The sequence below is a fragment of the Schistocerca nitens genome, chromosome 5, assembly GCF_023898315.1.
Source record: "Schistocerca nitens isolate TAMUIC-IGC-003100 chromosome 5, iqSchNite1.1, whole genome shotgun sequence".
NCBI lineage: Eukaryota > Metazoa > Arthropoda > Insecta > Orthoptera > Acrididae > Schistocerca > Schistocerca nitens.
Window position 1 is genome coordinate 100,342,195 of NC_064618.1, and position 23,483 is coordinate 100,365,677.

The 23,483-nt window shown below is 44.4% G+C and overlaps 1 protein-coding gene across 1 annotated transcript in view; it reads right to left on the minus strand.

The window, feature by feature from the left end:
* The window catches only part of LOC126260299 (glucose dehydrogenase [FAD, quinone]-like), a 75,903-nt gene that overhangs the window by 45,505 nt on the left and 6,915 nt on the right, over nt 1-23,483 (minus strand). The window contains exon 2 of the mRNA XM_049957622.1: nt 3,643-3,827. Within this exon, the coding sequence (XP_049813579.1) occupies nt 3,643-3,827 (185 nt within the window). The remainder of the gene's footprint in view (nt 1-3,642; nt 3,828-23,483) is intronic.

Consider the following 23,483-nt stretch of genomic DNA (forward strand, 5'->3'; position numbering starts at 1 on the left):
CACAAACAACAGTTGACCGGCGTTGCCTGGTGCAACGTTGTTGTGATGCCTCGTGTGAGGAGGAGAAATGCGTACCATCACGTTTACGACTTTGATAAAGGTCGGATTGTAGCCTATCGCGATTGCGGTTTATCGTATCGCGACATTGCTGCTCGCGTTGGTGGGGATCCAATCACTGTTAGCAGAATATGGAATCGGTGGGTTCACTGGGGTAATACGGAACGCCGTGCTGGATCCCAACGGCCTCGTATCACTAGTAGTCGAGATGGCTGTAACGGATTGTGCAGCCACGTCTCGATCCCTGAGTCAACAGATGGCGACGTTTGCAAGACAACAACCATCTGCACCAACAGTTCGACGACGTTTGCAGGAGCATGGACTATCAGCTCGGAGACCATGGCTGTGGTTACCCTTGACGCTGCATCACAGACAGGAGCGCCTACGATGGTATACTCAACGGCGAACCTGGGTGCACGAATCGAAAAACGTCATTTTTTCGAATGAATCCAGGTTCTGTTTACAGCATCATGATGGTCGCATCAGTGTTTGGCGACATCGCGGTGAAAGCACATTGGAAACGTGGTTCAAATGGCTCTGAGCACTATGCGACTTAACTTCTAAGGTCATTAGTCGCCTAGAACTTAGAACTAATCAAACCTAACTAACTTAAGGACATCACACACATCCATGCCCGAGGCAAGATTCGAACCTGCGACCGTAGCGGTCTCGCGGTTCCAAACTGTAGTGCCTAGAACCGCACGGCACCTCCGGCCGGCTTGGAAACGTGTATTTGTCATCGCCATACTGGCGTATCACACGGCGTGATGGTATGGGGTGCCATTTGTTACACGTCTCTGTCACCTCTTGTTCGCATTGACTGCACTTTGAACAGTGGACGTTACATTTCAGATGTGTTACGACCCTTGGCTCTACCCTTCATTCGATCCCTGCCAAACCCTACATTTCAGCAGGATAATGCACGACCGCATGTTGCAGGTCCTGTACGGGCCTTTCTGGATACAGAAAATGTTCGACTGCTGCCCTGGCCAGCACATTCTCCAGATCTCTCGCCAACTGAAAACGTCTGGTCAATAGTGGCCGAGTAAGTGGCTCGTCACAATACGCCAGTCACTACTCTTGATGAACTGTGGTATCGTGTTGAAGCTGCATAGGCAGCTGTACCTGTACACCCCATCCAAGCTCTGTTTGACTCAATGCCCAGGCGTATCAAGGCCGTTATTACGGCCAGAGGCGGTTGTCCTGGGTACTGATTTCTCAGGATCTATGCACCCAAATTGCGTGAAAATGTAATCACATGTCAGTCTCAGTATAATATATTTGTCCAATGAATACCTGTTTATCATCTGCATTTCTCCTTGTTGTAGCAATTTTAATGGCCGGTAGTGTATGTTTTTAGTAACCGCGATTTTTTCATCTCCTGCAACGCAGCAGCTATTAATGCTAGAGAATACACGAATGGGTTCTTTCTTGTAGGTTATTTAATGCGGTTTAATTCTCTACTGCGAACCATTTTCACTAAAAGTCGCGTTTTCGAGTTATTCAAGAACGTAGAAAGTTATCTGTAAAGTCCCCCTCACCCCAACTCTGACATCCGATCGTCTGGATTTTTGGTATATTTTTCATAGCATTCCTACCTATCGTTGCACAAAGATTTGGGACTATACGAATTTTTTTCATCCAGCCGACATTCTTCGGTCTTCGTTCACCCGGTTGGATTCAAAAAGGTTCCAGTCGGTGCAAAACGCTGTGACCGGCCTTGACACTTCCAACAAAGGAATCTGGTAATACGCCTGATTTAAATCAAGGATGGTAAAGACGGTTGCGTCAGAAAACCAGGTAAAACAATTGTGTAAGTCAGACAGTGGTACCGACTCCAGGACCTCCTTCTTATTAAGACGACGATAGTCAATGACAACCCGAAAATCTTTACCCTGTTCTTTCGGAACCAAACAAACTGGGGCAGCATACGGCGAGGTGTATGGCCTAATTACCCCTTCCTGGAACATATTATTTTTTTGCTTTAGTATCCCCATCTTCGGGGATGATGATCTATACGGCGCCTGGCGCACAGGAACACTATCAGTCAAAATTATTTCGTACTCCAGCAGTTTCGTCTCGCCTAACCACTCGGACAACACTTCAGGATAGTGCTGTAGGACCTCCCTCAACCCGCGCACTTGCTCGGTGGAAATATGACCCATCTCCACCTGTACATTACCGAAATAATCGATACTGGTGCCCCTTGGCTGATTGCACGATCAGAGCGACATGACAGTACCAGGAACAAAGTTAAAATGCAAAACCCCTGCCGCATAATCAACAACCAACCAGGCGCGTTGCGCAAAATCACATCCCAATATCACGGGATTCTGGAAATTACACGCAATGATAAAGCTCTGTGGCCATGAAAAACCATTAATGTGCAAATAACCCCGCACCTCCCCCTGCAAAGGCAACCCACGGCCGTCATCAACCCGACATCTTTGCACAGGAGTGAGCGGTAATGAAAATTTACACAAATGCCGGAATTCTAGATACCACGTACGGTCAATTAGAGATACCGAAGTACCGGAATCAATTAAAGCACAAGCCGGCTCATCTCCAATCCGAGCTCAAACATAGGGCAAGGGAGAACGACTGGCACCCTTAATTGCCTTACAATTCAAAGGCCAGTTACGATCTCTGTTGTCTCTACTCCACTTCTGGCGTCAGCTGTTGGGCCTAGGGTTCCTGGACACGGGACACCGCCGCACTAAGTGATCGGTAACTTGACAACGATAACACTGCAACGCACGAGGGCTATAGGCTCCCCTTTCTCGATCCCCACCGGGAATTCCCACACAACGTTGTGCAACTGGGAGTTGCGGTCGTTGATTGTCGACTAAAGAGACCTTTTCTACATAATCAATTAGCTGCTGAAACTGTGCCAAGGAAATCGGCCGCTGCGAACGATTTAGATGGCTAGCGTCTCATCATCTGCTTGTACCCTCCAATAAAAATCACGCTCCAACTGCACTCGTGTTCGTTGCGAGAGCTTCCTCCCCAAAATCTTTCGGCAGAGTTCAACCAATGTTCCTTGATGCTGCAATTCCTCCGATAAGATCTTACTAAAACACCCCAGAGCCATCAGATACAATAGAGACAAAATTATATCATGCTCCACCCCCAATGCATCAGCATGAACTTGCAACCCAACAAACAACCACAACAATCCTTGAATATGATCAAAGGTTTCAATGCGTAACTTTGAAATACCTTCAAAAAATTTTACAATAGGATTCGGCAATTTCAAAAACCGGTAAGAATACCCAATTTTACATCGTACTCCCCCACCTGTGTCCTTACTCGGTACAACGAGCTCACCCTCCATAACTCCCTCAGCTAAAGCAAGCGCGATGGCAGAAGCTTGCAAATCCCTAACTTCAGAAGCAATCTGATTCCTAAGTTGCTGCATTGCGTCACTGAGATCGACATTCAGCAAATCCATTAACCAATTATTGTAATGAGTTAGGTGAGCTTGCACGAGGCAAATTTGCCTCTGCGTAACTGGAGAAGATCGTAAAAATTCGAGTGTACCAGCAATGTGGTCCACGGATGTTTTAATGCGTGGAAGCCACTCACCTACAGCCTCGACGCAATGAACTGGAGGGGAGACTGGGGCATCGGCCGCCTCGCTGAGCCGCGCCGCTAACTCGTCAACATCGCCCTCCTCGGACAAACCGCGTACGCGCAGCTCATAAATTAAGTGCTCGCGGCGCAAATATGAAATTCCAGGGCAGGTACGCCCCCTCATGCTGGGCAACTTCCTGAAAGAGCAAAACGTTTTAGTAAACATGAACAAACACTCGTATCACAAGCTTCGACCATCAACATGAACAACATGAAGGGTAGAAAGGAACCCTCCCCCCCCCCCCCCGGTATTACTCTGCTACCAGTTGTACCGTGGTACTACTCAGTTCTTTAGAAAATCAAAATTACAATGTCACCACAGTTATTTATAGAAAATAGTAAGCCCGGGATCACTGGTGATGGACAAGCTTGTGATTGTTTTACAATTTTAATTTGACTCAAAACAGACTTTATTATAAACTTCAGTTCGGACATTTGCCCTCTTAATGATGCAATAGACAAATTTTCACTGTAATTGAATTACATAAACATGAATAAGAATCATATTTTGCATCCGCAACCAAAAACATTCATAGTAGGCACGGTGAATAATCAAACCAACCCAAAGTTACACAGCCACATAATACCAAAACTTCATTAAAAAGGCAAAGTTCTTAAACTTAATAAAACTGAAGTGCCCACATAAAGGTCCACAGTGAAACATGCTTATACTAAAAATGCAAGGTGGCCCAACCAGGGTCGCAAAACTGGCACACAGGAAAAATATCAAGTTGCACATTCGTTTAAGATACACAAATGATTAACATAACTGTTGAATAAGAATGGCTAGTAATAACCAGTAAAATAACTTACAGAAACGATAATATTAACAAAGTGGCCTCACTTAACTTTAGAGAACAGCGTTAAGGCCCACAGTAGTATTTGGAAGCAATAACGCTACAGCCGGCAGGCAATACGAGCGTTCACTCCCCACGGCTTGCGCACAAGCTCACAAGCAGGCGGTATATCTTTATACATAATCCGACCGGCCTCACATTGCGCGGTCATGACAAGGATCCATAACGGCACCAACGCCAGGAAACGAGCAGACTTAACAAATGGCCTGCAGCACCAATAGATTGCAATGAAAACTAGGTCAAATCACAGTCACACTGGAATATACACTCCTGGAAATGGAAAAAAGAACACATTGACACCGGTGTGTCAGACCCACCATACTTGCTCCGGACACTGCGAGAGGGCTGTACAAGCAATGATCACACGCACGGCACAGCGGACACACCAGGAACCGCGGTGTTGGCCGTCGAATGGCGCTAGCTGCGCAGCATTTGTGCACCGCCGCCGTCAGTGTCAGCCAGTTTGCCGTGGCATACGGAGCTCCATCGCAGTCTTTAACACTGGTAGCATGCCGCGACAGCGTGGACGTGAACCGTATGTGCAGTTGACGGACTTTGAGCGAGGGCGTATAGTGGGCATGCGGGAGGCCGGGTGGACGTACCGCCGAATTGCTCAACACGTGGGGCGTGGGGTCTCCACAGTACATCGATGTTGTCGCCAGTGGTCGGCGGAAGGTGCACGTGCCCGTCGACCTGGGACCGGACCGCAGCGACGCACGGATGCACGCCAAGACCGTAGGATCCTACGCAGTGCCGTAGGGGACCGCACCGCCACTTCCCAGCAAATTAGGGACACTGTTGCTCCTGGGGTATCGGCGAGGACCATTCACAACCGTCTCCATGAAGCTGGGCTACGGTCCCGCACACCGTTAGGCCGTCTTCCGCTCACGCCCCAACATCGTGCAGCCCGCCTCCAGTGGTGTCGCGACAGGCGTGAATGGAGCGACGAATGGAGACGTGTCGTCTTCAGCGATGAGAGTCGCTTCTGCCTTGGTGCCAATGATGGTCGTATGCGTGTTTGGCGCCGTGCAGGTGAGCGCCACAATCAGGACTGCATACGACCGAGGCACACAGGGCCAACACCCGGCATCATGGTGTGGGGAGCGATCTCCTACACTGGCCGTACACCACTGGTGATCGTCGAGGGGACACTGAATAGTGCACGGTACATCCAAACCGTCATCGAACCCATCGTTCTACCATTCCTAGACCGGCAAGGGAACTTGCTGTTCCAACAGGACAATGCACGTCCGCATGTATCCCGTGCCACCCAACGTGCTCTAGAAGGTGTAAGTCAACTACCCTGGCCAGCAAGATCTCCGGATCTGTCCCCCATTGAGCATGTTTGGGACTGGATGAAGCGTCGTCTCACGCGGTCTGCACGTCCAGCACGAACGCTGGTCCAACTGAGGCGCCAGGTGGAAATGGCATGGCAAGCCGTTCCACAGGACTACATCCAGCATCTCTACGATCGTCTCCATGGGAGAATAGCAGCCTGCATTGCTGCGAAAGGTGGATATACACTGCACTAGTGCCGACATTGTGCATGCTCTGTTGCCTGTGTCCATGTGCCTGTGGTTCTGTCAGTGTGATCATGTGATGTATCTGACCCCAGGAATGTGTCAATAAAGTTTCCCCTTCCTGGGACAATGAATTCACGGTGTTCTTATTTCAATTTCCAGGAGTGTATAATAAGCATGCCCCCAAATTCGTATGGAGCAATACTCCAACAGTACCCGTCTCCCAGTAAATTAGCAGGAAACTTAGACATCACTTGCAGTTGCCTTAAGGCACTTGCAACATTAAATAAACATACCAGATCCTGCCGTGACAAATGATTAAACCATAAACTCTACGGCTGCCGGGCGCGTACACAAGGGCAACCAGTCCCCAAGTGGTCAATATGTCCTAAAACAAGTTAAAACTTGCATAAAAACCACTTAAAACATACACTCCACAAATGACGAGAAACGAAATGAGGATTATCAGCCTCCTTAAAATGGCCACTATGGAACCTAGTTCAGAACCATCTCCAATAGCTACCCATGCCACAATAAGTTTCAACAATCTTCTTAGTTAAACACAGAATATATCCTGGAGCTTGCAAATTACGAGCTGGGAAGCTGTTCAGCGTGAGACGACGAACCCACCACAATTTTGCATGTCAAGGCTCCCAATGGTCGGCACCATACATCCGACGCGACAAAAGACAAGGACGGCGAGTATGGCGAGGCACATGCACCACAGTTAGGGACGCCGGCTTGTTTTCAACACCAGTTAGCTCGATGAACGCCGACCGGAGACTCTTCCGTCACTCGTTCACCAGGAAAACCCGCCGGGGGGAGCAGTCAAAGATAGCGAGACAGCCGAATATCGATGTCAGCGATGTAAGTAGAACACCCTAGCGCCAGTGCTTAATGCCCATATAGTGCACTAAACATTTATTTTTATCTTCAGATATTCCTCCTTCAGTGCTTTATGAATCACTTCACTCATTTTTGGAATTGTTTTAGTTAATACGCACTGTGGTATTCGAGAGCTATATAGTAAGTTAGAGTAGCTCTTTCCTGTAGCAAGAAATGGCAGTGTTATGGTGAACCTCTCTTCTGCACATAGGGCATTACTCAAGTGAGTATTCTGTATTATTAGGAGCCACTTTACTGAGCAAATACTGAAATGCACTCTCTTCCATTGGTGAGTAATTTATACAGTATGTATTCGACAATGCTTATTTCATTGCCTCCGCTAACACTGTCCCACAGGCGTATCAAATACATCACCCCAGCCTCAGCTCTCCCAACATCTGCAGAGGCCCAGAGATTTGCATTGTCTCCCTCTGGAATAGATGTAGGACACCCAAGTGTTACCCAACTTGAGATATTTCGTCATAAGTCAAGGAATGCACTGCAGCAGAGTACTGTTCTAGACTTGCACACGATCAGTCACATTCCATCAGATGTATTCACACACACGCTGGAATATAGATTGTGGGTGTCCCACTCTACAAGTGCCACCAATTCCTTAACGAAAAATATTTATGTGGTCTACCAGAAACACAATTAATGGTGAAAAAGATGCAGTTACATTTCTAATCATTAATTAATTCACCGCAAAGTGACTACAACACAATTACACGGCTTTACAGTACACTGTCACTGATAGACAGCAACGAGATACCACATTTATCAATACAATTCATTTCCCACCAACACTACATAAGTCACTGACAACGTAACATTTAGAAATTAAGCACTTTTCAGCCACTGTTTATAGAGCCGTATTTTCCATAAAAGCTCCCTTAATTACTGCAGACAAATACTCATTTAATAAATTGAAAATGACTCCACTATATGAATACTTACTCATTATGGATGTTTTGTCTACTCACATAGGAGAACTGGACAGTATAGTCTGCTTGTAGACACCACCAGCTCCGCTCGACTTTCAGTCTACAATGATGATGATGACCCTAAAACACTAATCATCATCATCATCATCATCATCATCATCATCGTAAACTGAAAGTCGAGCGGAGCTGGCGGTGAACTGACGGTGCCTTTCCCAGAAGAAGAACACTATTGCTGCCGAACAGAATCACAGAATCAGTTCTCTGTCTAGCAGTGTAGAACAGTGTTTAGAGATTTGCGTAGATTCTGTCCGTATGCGTTTCTTGCGTTGGTGTTATTAGTACCTCGTATTTGCATTCCATGTAGTGTTAATGCATTTTACGGGAAATGAAAGTCGGCCAGGCATGTCTGGAGTACTGCGTCGCCAGTGGCTCGTAAAGCGCGCAGTGGATGGCCGGTGTAACTTTGTAGCAGCTTCTTATGACGTAACGAGGTAGGCACGGTGGGGAAGCACCTCACATGCTCCACCGTCAATCTGCAGACCTATGAAGGGGGGAAATACATGAACACGATCCGACGAGCTACCTTCTCCCCTCGAAATGTCTAACCCACCTACCAAACACCTGTCGACCCTGTTACATCACAAGATCACAATTTATCCCTTAATGTGGCTCTACCTCACTTAGACATAGCGCACACACATGTAATACTTGTTTTTAACGCATTTCCTATAAACAAACACTAATTTTATGTCATACTTTTAATAATCTGAGTTTTTTTCAGTCGCTTCTCAAGGACTAATAGTCCTAGAGAAAAAATGAGTATGGTCTTTTCTGTAGGAAATTTAAAGTATTTCTATGTCTTACTGCGAACCGTTTTCGCTAGAATCCGCGGTTTTAGAATTATTCAAGGAAAGCATTAAATAGTTATCTTTAAATGCCCCATCACCCCAACACTCACATCCCATCAGTGAGGAGTTTTAGTAGCACTTCCTTCTACACTGTGTGTAAATATGTGACTACGCGTATTTTTATCCCCATTTTCCTTCATAGACTGGACCACCTTCCCAGTCGAATGCTTTAAGCATTTTTTTTACGTGAGGTTACTTTGTACGGAATCCGCGAGGAAAAGATGTTTTCTACAGCTTAATGTTCATGCAACATCGGGTGTACTGCAGTGTCGGATACTCCAAAGGAATGGTGCCTCTATCACCCGATAAGTGAAGTGCCGATTCTTTTCAATAATGCTGCGCGCAGCACTAGTGTTCTTTTTGGAAGAACAACAGATTCTGGTCGACCCTCACGACGAAATTCTGTAGACCAATTGTAAACAGTCTTTTCTGACGGTGACTACCAAAATTTGAACGTAGAGATTCGAGGCACTGAAAATCGTATACAGTCCTCCAACGACACCGTCCCTTTAAATTTCTATTTTTACCCACCCAAGTTTCTTTAAACGCGCGCTGTAAGCAGACTACTAGTCCAAATCTTAGCTGTCGTTGCTCTAACAATACAAAATAACTAATTTTAAAACCGTAGCAATGACAGATCTCGGATGCGGTCCTTAGGAGGTGACCCTGGGGATTCCAACGTGCCTCACCTGGTGCATTCACACTGCAGAGCTTCAACTTTTCAGTGCCCGTTTTTCAAGGAGAAGACGGCGAGCTAGATGTCTCGGAGTAACTTCTCAGCTGAGTGTGCGATTTTGTCAGGCCGTACTTTGTCCTCACATAATTAAATCCAACGTACGTTTTGCTTTCTTTTTTCCTTCCTCCGATGTGTTTTATAGCGTAAGTGGAAGCAGTTACGAATGAATATCCTAAGATATTATAAACAAGATTCTAAAATTACTATTCTTTCTTTGACTTGTTAAATTGTGGGCGTGAATTGTCGAATGATGCATTACTAGACGACAAAGCCCTGCTCTATGAAAAATGTGACGAAACAGCATACGCGCGAATTTGCCAGCAGAGTGTAGCAGCGGAACCGAAGAGAATTAATCTTCTAAGAGGAAATTTCTATTTTACGCGGAACAATCACGGACTCGAGGTATTTTTATTTAGGCGATATTGTTGTTTGTTTCTAGGGTAGTGTCAGACGTTCTTTAAAAAAAAAAAAAAAAAAAAAAGGGTGAAAAGCGTGGAATGGGAACAGGAAGCTAAAGGGTAAGGCGTTCTCAAAACATGAAAATTATATTCTAGGTTTATTGCGTTTGCTGACAAGTGAAAGTTTTGAAACAGTGATATTTATAGTGAAATGAAACGTGGGTGTGGCTGGGGCTTCCCGTCGGATAGACCGGTCGCGTGAGTAAACGTTAAAACCTGCGAAGATCCCAGCGAGGATCCCCCCCCCCACTCTACCCCCCCGCGACACTCACCCCATCCCCATACCTCGCTCACGAACGGGACCTCACCCCACCCCCTATAGTTCCAATATAACGGAAGACTGGAAACAGTACCTGCTACCTGCATTTGCGGTTTGGAGCCCGCGTGGTGTTGCTGTTTTCTTTATCCGCAGTAGTTGTTTTTGTTAGTGCGGAGTGCGCGTGCTATTTTGGTTTTGTGCGTCGCTTGTTTTTAAATCATTGTGAGTGCGCGTGGTATTTTCGTTTGTTTTTAAATCATTGTGAGTGCGCGTGGTATTTTTTTTGTGCGTCTTTTTTTTTTTTTACTGATTGTGATTACAGTGTAGCGATTGTGTTACGAAAATGAGTGCTTTTAAATGCGAAGTGTGTGGGCAAGAGTATAATTACAGAAAGAACCTCAGTCAGCATGTTTGCAAAAACCATCAACAGGAGCTGCCTGTTTCCACTAAAGCTACTGTAGCTTCTTATGAGTGCTACGTGTGTGATAAAATTTTTTCTCTTAAAAATAGTTTGTATCGCCACCAACGAAATATTCATGGTTGGCAGGAAGGGGGTTGTTCTTCAAGTGTACGTCGTGCCGATTTGAAAGTAGTTCAAAACGGGGTTGGATAGATCATTTACAAACTGCTCATCAGATTCAAGTTAATTCCGAAGATCTGCAGTTCTCAAATGAAGATGAGTTTTTACAGTGGAAAGAAGACACTGAACACACGACACATTCAAAGTTTATTAAAACGTATGGGTCTACTAGCTCTACACATTATTATGGCTGCCATCGGTCAGGTAACTTTATCTCCAAAGGTAAAGGCACAAGACATCTTAAATTGACAGTCAGCAACAAAATGAATGGAAAGTGCTCTGCAGAGATGAAAGTAACTGTACACGAAGGTGGAACATACCAAGTACATTTTGTGTCGACCCACGCTGCTCACAAACAAGATTTAAGGCACCTGCCCCTGAGTCAAAAAGAGCGGGAAACCTTAGCAACAGAACAGATATTGCATGGGACTTCCGCATGACAAAGTTCTAGATAACGTACGGACAAGTTTGCAGGATTCAGACTTGCAGAGAATCCATTTGACTACCAAGCAAGACTTATATAACATTGCAGCAAGCTATAACCTCTCCTCCAAGTCGGTCAGACATAAAAATGATGCAATCAGTGTCGAAGCTTGGGTAAAAGAAATGAACGAAAGTGAGAATCCGTGTGTGTTATTCTATAAACCACAAGGCTCGACTAGTGAACACCAATAACTGAGGAGTGAGGACTACGTATTATTGATAATGAACAGAGCACAACGCGAAATGTTATCAAAATATTTAGAAGACTGTATCTGTATTGATGGTGAGAGGCACCCACTTGCCTTACTCATACTGTGGCATCAAGCAGTCAGGCCTGCAAGATGAGTGGTTTGCCAAGCGAGTGGATTCTTCCTTAATTTATCGAGTAACATGAATTCTCGTATCTTACTATTTAGTTACCAATCATCCTCCTGTATGAATAATACGCAACGGAAACACGCATCTGACTATCAGTGATTTATAGAACTCTGACTGTACACTACGCACTGGCAATACCACATTTACTTTTTGTCTTTTATTTAACGGCTTTTATATAAATTCGGGACATTATGACAATATACAATTTAATGAAAAAGGCCACCAATCTCTTTCTTTTCACTATCTGATTTATTCCTAAACACACAAATTCTACAACCTACAACAATATCACATGAGACATTCCACCCAGTGGGCATGGCTTTACATTAATGAATCTCTATACTATGGTCTCGTAATCTATTTACCGCAACAGTGCACTTTCTGGATAGGATGGTGGATCTTTTATTATATCTCACGCTTCGACTCTCACAATCATCCTCACGAAACTTTCCTCCAGATCGAGCGATACAGAAGGAACAAGCATAACCCACAAATCTTTCGAAACTACCTTGCTACTCCCATGCAAAACACACATACCCAAATTACATGACATACACCACACAACAATATGAAACACTACACAAAGAATGGTTACAACATCATCACTTTCCGCTTTCCCACTTCAATCAATATTTATCCCAGTTTCACATGACACTGCCCCACTTTGTAATTCTACTTTCCTACTGTGAACTCTGGAGATAAACGCACGTCTTCCTGTGCAATGCAAGCCAAGTGGCGTTGCTGGATAGGCGGCCGACTCACCTTGATTCTCTCTCAGAGTTTAAATCTAGCGTCACACGGAATGATATTTCTTAAATATTTCAACTTATGATACACACGCTATTTCTTAAATATTTCAGCTTACACACGCTAGTAATTCTTAAATATTTCAGCTTATTGTACACACGCTAGTAATTCAGCTTAAGCTCATGGAAGTATCTCAACTTATAACTACACGTGGGCTCATTGTGACCGTTGGTTTACTACAATCCCCTTAAAGTTACCTGCCTCACATTTAATTCTCCCCACAAAAGTTCCTGAGAAAGAGAAATTATTAATTCTAACTACTCTTAAATATTCCACATCCATACCATGCCTCCACTCTTTCATTACGGAGCACAACAAAAAACAGGTCTTTACAGCAGAAGGTTCAGCGGCAGAGTGCCGAAACATGGCCGTATTCCGGTTCTCTCGCACCTCTCTCGAAGTGGGAGAAGCACCTTGCTACCTTATTGGTCAGCCACATTTCAGACGCTCAAAGCTCTGGTAACTTCCATCTCTTTGGTCCCACCAAAGGTGGCGAAAGGATCGACTCAAAGATGATCATATATTCCCATTCACTATCTGTGGTTAGCAGACGACCATACATTCATTCATTCATTTCACAGATCTCACCAAACTGGATGTAGGGATTTATTTTGAGGGAGTGCACATGTGATCAATTAAATAAATAAATTGTCATTCTTTCCCACACTGGCTTCGCTGTATTAATTGAAATTGAGTTACTTTTACACAAAAAATGTGTTGTTCTGACAAAAATATCGAAGTATTTCGTACCTATTTTCAATGTCGGGCGGTACTGTACCCTTTCAATGGAACCCATGAGCTTAAGGGGTATGATTTCGAAGTGACCACTCTCTTAATACTGGATGATTTCAGGCAAGGATTCCCATGTGCTTTTCTAATTTCGAACAGGAAGGATGCCGATGTTTTAAGTATATTTTTACAGTATGTAAAATCACAGGTTGCATCAATTTTCCCCAATGTATTCATGTCTGATTTGGCAGAGTCATGCAGTATTGCATGGAACAGGACAATGGTTGCTCCTAAGATGAGACTCTATTGTACCTGGCATGTGGACAGAGCATGGAAAACTAATATCAAATGGAAAACTGGAGATCTGGATAAAAGAAATGATGTGTATCGGCTCATTAAATCAGTGTCAATCCTGAGAAACGTATGTTTCAGGAATCATTGCAAAAAGCACTGCAGAAGCTCAGTATTGACCCTGACATCAGAATTTGCTTCATACTTCAAGACACACTATGAGGGAAATGTGGAGTGTTGGGCCTACTGTCATGTATGCTGGTCGCAATACCAACATGCATGTGGAAAGTATGCATAGGACGTTAAAGGAGATACGTGGTAATGCAAGGCAGATAAAACGACTGGACAAAGGCATATCTGCTCTAATGTCCCTAGTTACAGCCAAGGTGTTTGACTGGCTTATAGCAAATGTAAAATGGAAGGTTACAAGCAAAGTTCAAGACATTCGTAATAAGCACAAAACTAGTTTGTTAATAGACAAGGACCTCATCACTGAGGTAGATGGTGGTTGGGAAGTGTCATCCACATCATCTTCAGGTGTGTACATTGTTAAAGATAACATGGTCAATTGTGAGTGCAAATTAAAATGTAGTGATTGCAATGTGTGCATACATAGGTATTACTGTACACGTATGGATTACAGTATTAGATTCAATATGTGTAAGCACATTCACACTGTTTGCCGAGATGACAGTGTCGGTGAAAATCCCCTGCAAAGTCCAGAGGTACTGGGTACTGATGTTGATGTTGAAGCCACCAGTGAGAGAGCAGCAATATTAGCCGAAGTAAGCACAAAATCTGTTTCAAAAACACCGAAATCATTGTTAGAAGGGAGACAGAAGTTTATTTCAGTGTTTTCTAATATTGTCAGTGGAATGACAGAGACTGATCTGCAGTTGGCCAAAAAACTGTGTTATCCTTAAAGGCAAATGTAGGAGCTGTTCGAGCCTGAAACAGTTATTTCAGACAAACAGATAAAGGCCAGAAAAGAAAGCTAATGCCACAGAGGAGGCTGTTTTCTACTAAGAAGAAAACAGCATGTAATATTTCTCTGGCTGTTCCAAATGCTGAAGAAAGCTGTGAAATAGTAAAATCACTTCTGAATGAGGGTATGTATCAATTTTCAACTTATTGAGTAGATATGTTTATGTGTTGAACCTTGGCAGAGTAAAATGTAATTCATGGTTAATATACGAATTTGTGTTCAGTACCTGTCAACTTTGTGTGAATTATAATTTGAAATTTATACGCAGAGCTTGACATGAATCATGATGTTCCTGCGGAGCATAGTCGTGCCATGCCAGATGTACAGCACACAAAACAGGTAAAACTTGATGGGATCCATCATTCCAAATATGTGTGGTACTACTCTAATGTCCTCAAACAAAATAAACACGGAAGTAAAATTTAGAATTCTGCTTTTCAGTAGCAATGCAGTGTGTTTGGAGTCTGATGTAATAGTTACTTGCAGTACAGTATATGTATACGCTATCTTTCAGTACCTATCAATTTTGCCTCAATTGTGATATGAAATTTATTTGCATGGCTTGACACCAAAAATCAATTGCATATTGCAGAACAATCACACAGTATGTTATGGCAGTCAGGTGTTCATCATGGTGCATCAGGTGTGTGTAAAGTAAATCTAATGTAGATAATATTATCTGAGTATGATGATATTCTGAATTCATACATATATGTATACTGATATCTTTAAATTCTATTTTACTGTGTCTGCATTATAATATAAAATTAATTTACTGGGCTGGACATGAACCACATTGTTGCCATACCAATTGCGCAGCACAGCACAACAGGTAACACTTAATCGGACCCATTATTCCCAATGTATCTCATACTGCTCTAATGTCCTCATATCAACTAAAGATGTCAGATTAAGTAATATTTACAATGTTGCTGTTCAGTAGCAATGTAGTGTGTTTGGATTCTGATTTAAAAGTTACTTGCAGTGGAGTATATGCCACCTTTTAGACCTATCAATTTTGTCTGTATAATAACACAAAAATTATTTGCAGGGCTTGACACCCACAATCTGGTCCATGTTGTGGAACAACCACACACTATGTCATGACAGCCAAGTGTTCATCATGATGCATCAGGTGTGTGTAAAGTAAATCTAATTGAGATAACATTATTTGAGTGTAATGAAATCTGAAGTTATATATGTATATTGATACTTTTATATTCTATTTTACTGTCTGCAATATAATATAAAATTAATTTACAGGTCTGGACATGAACCATTTTGTTGCTGCGCAGCATGGTTATGCCATACCAAATGTGTGCAACACAGCACAACAGGTAACACTTAACCGGACCCATTATTCCCAATGTATCTCATACTGCTCTCATGTCCTCATATCAACTAAAGATGTCAGAATAAGTAATATTTACAATGTTGCTGTTCAGTAGCAATGTAGTATGTTGTGACAGTGCCATGACATTTAACAGTGCCGCCACGACAGTACGCGCAAACGGCGATAGAGGCGCTCTGCAACTCGGCTGAGCGCGGGAGCGCCACCTAGCTACGAACGGCGCCGGCCGCATGTCATGGCATGGCAGTCGAATAAGAGATACTGAGTTGTTATCATGTAACCAGCCATTGTTTCTAAGTGAGTGTTTGAATATCCACGCAATTTTTAGTGATTAAAGGTTATAACACTTTTTGGCGACGAGGTCGGATATTTTCACTGCGTTGTGGATTTGTGTGTTCGTGACGGGGCAGACATGGAACAGCTTATGCAAGCGCTCATTGAACAACAAACACAGCTGACGGCTGCTATTCAGGCACAACAAACACAGCTGACGGCTGCTGTTCAGGCGTTGTCGATGTCGCTTACTCATCGTCTGTCTTCCTCTTCTCCGCCTCCATTCCCTCCTTACGACGAGGCCGCTGAAGATTGTGAGGATTATGAGAAGCGTTTGCGGCAACACTTCTTGGCTTTCGGCGTTGTCGACGCTCCTATGTGTAAGTCGTTATTTCTATCTTGGATTTCCCCACGGATCTATCAGCTGCTATCTCAGTTAGCCCCTCTGCGGGAACCTGATTCTGTCCTTCCAAGAAATGTGTGACTTATTGTCTAACTATTATCGAAAAAACATCCACGTCGTTGCCGCCCGCGTGGCATTCTACCGGTGTCGTAAACAGCCCCACCAATCTTACCGGGCTTGGGCGGCGGAACCACACGGTCTGAGTAGGAAATGTCAGTTTGTCATGGACACTCATCATGAGTCTTATGCTGATTCAATGGTTAGGGATGCTATTCTACGGCTTGCTCCTGATAAAGAAGTTCGACAACGTGCCCTACAACTGCCAAACCCGTCGTTGTCGGAAGTTCTAAGCATAGCTCAATCCTTTGAAGTGTCTCACGCTGCTGGCGCGCAAATAGACGCGTGGTGTTATGTAGGCGCTGTACAGTCAACTTTCGACACGGACAATTTGCCTGTTTCACAGGAGAACGAAGATATGGTGGCGGTTCACTCGCGTAAACAATGTCGCGTTGGGCCGCAACGCTCGCAGCGAAAACAGCAACCACAGAAGCAGGTTCGTTCCGCACTTCCTTCTTGTCCACGTTGTTTCGTACAGCATGACAGGGCCACGTGTCCAAAACGTTGGGCCACGTGTAATTCACGTAGGGAAAAAGGCCACATTGCTTCTGTGTGTCAGTCCCCTAATGTTCCTGTCGACGAGGACGAGGCATCGGACATGGATGTTAACTGTGTGCTTTCTCAAACAAATAAGATGATGTTACTGTTCGTGTTCTGGATAAAGACATTCGCATGCAAGTGGACACTGGCTCTGCAGTAACTCTCATTAATTCTCGCACATATTTGGAGTTGGGTTCCCCTCCCTTGTCTCCAGTTACGCGAAATCTGAGAACTTATAATAAACAGAAAATTCCTATCATTGGCCAGTTTGATGCTTCCACTGCCTACAAGTCTGTTGTTAGGCCCCTCACGTTTTATGTGGTGGATCATGCGGGCCCTGAAAACCTGTTCGGTTATGATGCTTTCCAGTTGTTCGGGTTCTCCATTGATGATGATGTGCACCTAATATCTGAGGATATTCCGTATCAACAGCTGGATGGATTGTGTTCTGAATTTTCGTCCGTGTTCTCTGCTGGTCTGCGTCGTGCCAAGGATTTTGAAGCCCACATTACTCTTAAACGTACAGCTCGCCCTAAGTTTTTCCGGGCACGCCCTATTCCGGTGGTGTTGCGTGCACCTGTCAAGGCTGAGATAGACAGGTTAACAGCTTCAGGGATTCTCCTTCCTGTTACCTCGAGCGAATGGGCATCGCCAATCGTGGTGGTTTCTAAACCAAACGGGAGTCTGCGATTGTGTGGTGATTTTAGAGCGACTGTCAACGCTCAGAGCCTCATTGACACTTATCCTCTTTCCCGTCATGAGGAGTTATTTACCAAGCTCGCTGGGGGCCAGTTCTTTTCCAAACTTGACTTATCGGAGGCGTACCATCAGTTGCCGCTGGATGCTTCTTCCAAGGAATTTCTCGTCATCAACACTCCTTGTGGGTTGTATCAGTACCAGCGGTTAGCATTTGGCGTCGCTAGCGCGCCGGCCAATTTTCAGCGGTTTTTGGAACAGCTCACGGCTTCCATTCCCGGCTGGATGACATTGTTGTCACGGGGGCCTCCACTGAGGAGCACCTTCGCAATTTGCGTTCCCTGTTTCGGGTTTTGCATTCAGCTGGGTTGAGGTGCAATCTGGACAAGTCACAGTTCTTCCAACCCTCCATTGTGTATCTTGGTTTCCACTTGTCCCGTGAGGGTATACGTCCTCTACGTCAGCACGTTGCGGCCATTAACGCTCTACCCCGGCCGTCCACGGTCAAAGAACTTCAGGCGTTTCTAGGCAAGATTGCTTATTATCACAAATTCATTCCATCCGCGGCGGCGGTAGCTCATACTCTGCATCAGCTGTTACGCAAAAACATCCCTTTCTGTTGGTCCGACAAGTGTGAGCAGGCTTTTGTCCGCCTGAAGACTCATTTGCAGTCGGCACCTTGTCTTGCCACATTCCGTCCGGGTCAGCACTTGGTTCTGGCGACTGACGCGTCACAGTATGGCCTAGGGACTGTTCTCGCCCATCGGTATGAGGATGGGTCAGAACGACCCATCGCCTATGCTTCCAAGACCCTCAACGATGCACAACGGCGTTACTGTCAAATCGAAAAGGAGGCACTCGCTATCATTTATGCTCTAAAAAAGTTCAGCGTTTTTTTGTATGGTTCTAAGTTTCACCTCATCACCGACCACAAGCCGCTGGTCTCTCTGTTCAGCCCATCGGCGTCGCTTCCGGATAAGGCAGCTTACCGTCTGCAACGTTGGGCCTTATACTTGTCTCGTTTTCACTATGAGATTCACTATCGCCCCACGGCCCAGCACGCCAACGCTGACGCATTGTCGCGATTGCCGATAGGCCCCGACCCGGTTTTCGATCGTGATGAACTACTCTGTTTCCACATTGATGAGGAAGAACGTCGTGTGGTCGAGGGTTTTCCACTTACAGGTTCGCAGGTCGCGTCAGCTACTGCGCGGGACCCGGTCCTGCGTCAGGTGATCGGTTTTGTTCAACGGGGTTGGCCGGACAGGACCAAGGGCCGGGCATCGGATCCCCTTCACAACTACCATGCCTTGCGCCTTCGTCTGTCTGTTCGTGATGGTGTTGTTCTTCTGGCCACGGATGGCGCATCTCCACGGGTCGTGGTGCCAGCCTCTCTTCGCAAAGATGTTCTCAAACTGTTGCATGAAGGCCATTGGGGTATTTCTCGGACTAAGTCCCTGGCCCGCTGGCACGTTTATTGGCCCGGTATTGATTCGGACATTGCCCACATGGTTGCTGCGTGTGGTCAGTGTGCTCAACAACTGGCTGCACCCCGTACAATGCCCTCTCCGTGGCCTGATCCGGCGCAGCCATGGGAACGGGTGCACACTGACTTTGCCGACCCCTTCCTCGGTACTTATTGGCTACTGTTGATTGACGCCTTCTCGAAGTTTCCGTTTGTTGTTCGATGTCCGTCGCCCACCACTGCGGCGACGACGCTGGCTTTGTCCAAAATCTTTGCGCTAGAAGGTCTTCCATCCACGATCGTCACGGACAATGGCTCTCAGTTCTCTTCGCAGGCCTTCCGTGATTTTTGTACTGGACAAGGGATTCATCATGTTACAGCACCGCCCTTCCATCCACAATCGAATGGGGAGGTCGAGCGCCTTGTCCGCACTTTCAAAAGCCAGATGAAAAAATTCCTTAGTGATTTTTCCACAGATGACGCTCTGCTGCAATTTCTGAGTTCTTATCGCTTCACGCCTCTGGGTGATCGCAGCCCTGCTGAACTCTTGCATGGCCGCCAACCGCACACTCTGCTGCACCCTGTCAGGCCTTGTGCTGTGTCCCCTGGTGCGGGAAAATACTCGGTGGGCGCCGACGTGTGGGCACGAGGGTATGGATCTCGCCCTAAATGGATTCCAGGGGTAGTCAAGGCTCTTCGCGGCCGCCGGCTTTGTGAAATACGTACGGACGACGGCACGGTTGTTCGCCATTACGACCAGATGCTCCCACGAGTGGTGGCCACGCCGGTGCCACCGCCCCTTCGTTCGCCTCCACCAGCCCGAGAAGCCACTCCTGTCGCTGCTGCCGATCTACCGTACGTGTTGATGCAGCCGACGTTGCTACCGCTTCCGAGTACGCCGGAACCGGCCCCAGTCGCGACGCCGCCTTCTCCGGGACCCATCTCGCTGGAGCACACCCCCAGGTCCACGACACCTATGGATGCTGCTCCGGAGTTTTCACCCATCATCTCGTCCAGGAGGCACGTTCCACGCACGAGCTTCCGTCCTGGACATTTTCGACCATACTCTCGTGTCTCTCCGCAGGACCTTCTCGGGGCCTCACAAGAGGCCATGGATGTCTCCGCACTGTCCATGTCTCCAAGGAAGTGAATGTTTTTTTTTTTTCAAGGGGGGAAAAGTGTTGTGACAGTGCCACAACATTTAACAGTGCCGCCACGACAGTAGGCGCAAACGGCGATAGAGGCGCACCGCAACTCGGCTGAGCGCGGGAGCGCCACCTAGCTACGAACGGTGACGGCCGCATGTCACGGCACGGCAGTCGAATAAGAGATACTGAGTTATCATGTAACGAGCTATTGTTTCTAAGTGAGAGCGTTTGAATATCCATGCAATTATTGATGATTAAAGTTTATAACATAGTGTGTTTGGATTCTGGTTTAAAAGTTACTTGCAGTGGAGTATATGCCACCTTTATAGAACTATCAATTTTGTCTGAATAATAACACAAAAATTTGTTGCTGACTGTCAATGTAAGATGTCTTCTGCCTTTACCTTTGGAGATGAAGTTACCTGGGCGATGGCAGCCATAATAATGTGTAGAGCTAGTAGACCTATGCGTTTTAATAAACTTTGAATGTGTCGTGTGTTCAGTGTCTTCTTTCTACTGTAAAAACTCATCTTCATTTGAGAACTGCAGATCTTCGGAATTAACTTCAATTTGATGAGCAGTTTGTAAATGATCTATCCAACCCCGTTTTGAACTACTTTCAAATCGGCACGATGTACACTTGAACAACAACCCCCTTCCTGGCAACCAAGAATATTTCGTTGGTGGCGATACAAACTATTTTTAAGAGAAAAAATTTTGTCACACACGTAGCACTGATAAGAAGTTACAGTAGCTTTAGTGGCAACAGGCAGCTCCTGTTGATGGTTTTTGCAAACATGCTGACAGATTCTTTCTGTAATTATACTCTTGTCAACACACTTCGCATTTAAAAGCACTCATTTGACTTACCAGCATTAATTGCTGGTTTAATTCAAATACATGGAGCAAATATTGAAGACATGGGTGTAAGTGCTACTCTGAGATGAACAGACGGGAATTTTTATCTATCTTTCTGACAATTTCAACACAAATGGTGGTATCATCATCATTGCGCAAGATTTCTTGTAGCATAATCCACACAATGGTGTAATATAACACAGCTGCAAAAATTATTAATTTTATCTTTTTGAAATAGTTAGGTATTTCCCATATCACTGCAGAAGTTGTGTTCTAATGCATGACTATTGACAAACATAAGAATGTCCCAATTGGACACTGGTGATAGATTCTCGGAATGTTTTCCATGTCCTTACTACTGCACTTGTGACCTACACAAGCTTGCTTTTAAAGGTTTGAAAACATCAAAATTGCTGGAGGTAAAGACAAATAGGTACTTTCAACTCTTAAGATTTATGTCTGTTAATTATAGTAATGTAAGATTGTCTGCTCACTGTCATCATGGTAGAAGCAGTATTTCTCCTTAAGTGGCCAATGTAATTATGTTTTTTGTATGTCCACTTGTAATCTGTTTCTTGTAATACTTTATTATTCATGTCATTTCATTTTGTACTAATGTATCTGCAATTAAATGATTGGTTGTATATTGTCAGAGTACTCAGTAAATTTTTATTTTATACAAGGTACAATGTATGTATCATGTTGTAATTTCATTGTACTGTTGGTACTGTATGTATGGAATTATTTCATAATGTTCTAAATTTTACAACTTTTAAATGTTAATGTGTACTATCCAAATAAACAACTGAAATTGTGGCATGTAGTATAGCACAGATTGTGTTTTCAAATATAGTTATCTGAATATTCAAATATAGTTTGCTACATCATTTGTATGACCAGTGAGAGAATTTAACCATCTATGATTGAGACTGTAGTTTGTGAAGTGAAAGGAATTCATTTGTGACCTTTGCAATTTTTTTTAATGATTATCTGTTGACATTACCATACTCCCAAAGATAATGGTATCCTCTTGGAACCTCCTCAGATATTGAGTCCCAGGCTAAAGTCACCCTGTTCCCCAAATTTGGTTTACTCTGTTGTGTTAGTAATTTATAGAAAGTTAATGATGCAATAAAATTATATCATTGAAGAATTTTCATTTTCATTATTGCATTGCCTGTCCAACATAATTAAATGCTATTCACTGTGCTGTGGTGTCAAGAAAATAGTCATCCTAAATATGTTGTGTAATGTGAATGTCTTGAAGGTGAAAACAAATTGAGCCTCTGAAGCAAATCTCACAAGAGGTTCACAATTTTATCCCTAGCACCTCCCTCCATATCTCTCTACATTGAACTGAAACTCAGCCCCTAGGCTGAGAGTAAGAATTCTTCACTATCATTTCAATCAATAAAGGTGTTCCTGGAAGGTCTTGGAGAGAGCCAATGGTTAGTTTGGAAAGATATGGACAGAGGTAGTAGATTATCAAAGTTTGATGACTGGCTCAATTGGCAAGAGAGCTACTCCACAAAAACCAGTGTGGTATCTGGATTCAGATTCGGGATGGTTCACAAATTTCATGTTTCATTAATGTCTCAAAAACAGTACACTCCACTGCACTGTGATAGAGTTCATTTTTGCAGTGTATACATCACAAATGGTTCTAATTGGTATATCACTTCCCATGAAGCTAGGTTATTGTTCATGTCTAATAGTGGAAAAAATGGTATGTGACAAATAAAGGAATTAAGTCACCATTAATCTCATTATCTTGCAGTTTCTTGGGATATATTTCTGGCAAGTTTCTTGGTTTTTTTTCAACAAAATCCAAGTGCTGTCACCATGTACCACAGTACTGATGCTTGCTTGAGTTGAGAACTGGTAACACCTAATATCATGCCAATACACATGACGTATTGAACAGTTAGGATATTTTAATAACATGAGACATTGAGCCAGAATGGAGTCTGGTCCCTTTTTTCTCGCCAGGGTATATCACCCGTACATGAATCTTTTCTATGTTCTGTGTGTTTACAGATAATCCCTGGGGTTCTTGTTATGCATCTCTATGTCCAATAGCCAAGATGGTGACTGCATAAAGATGTAATTAATGAAACTTGTA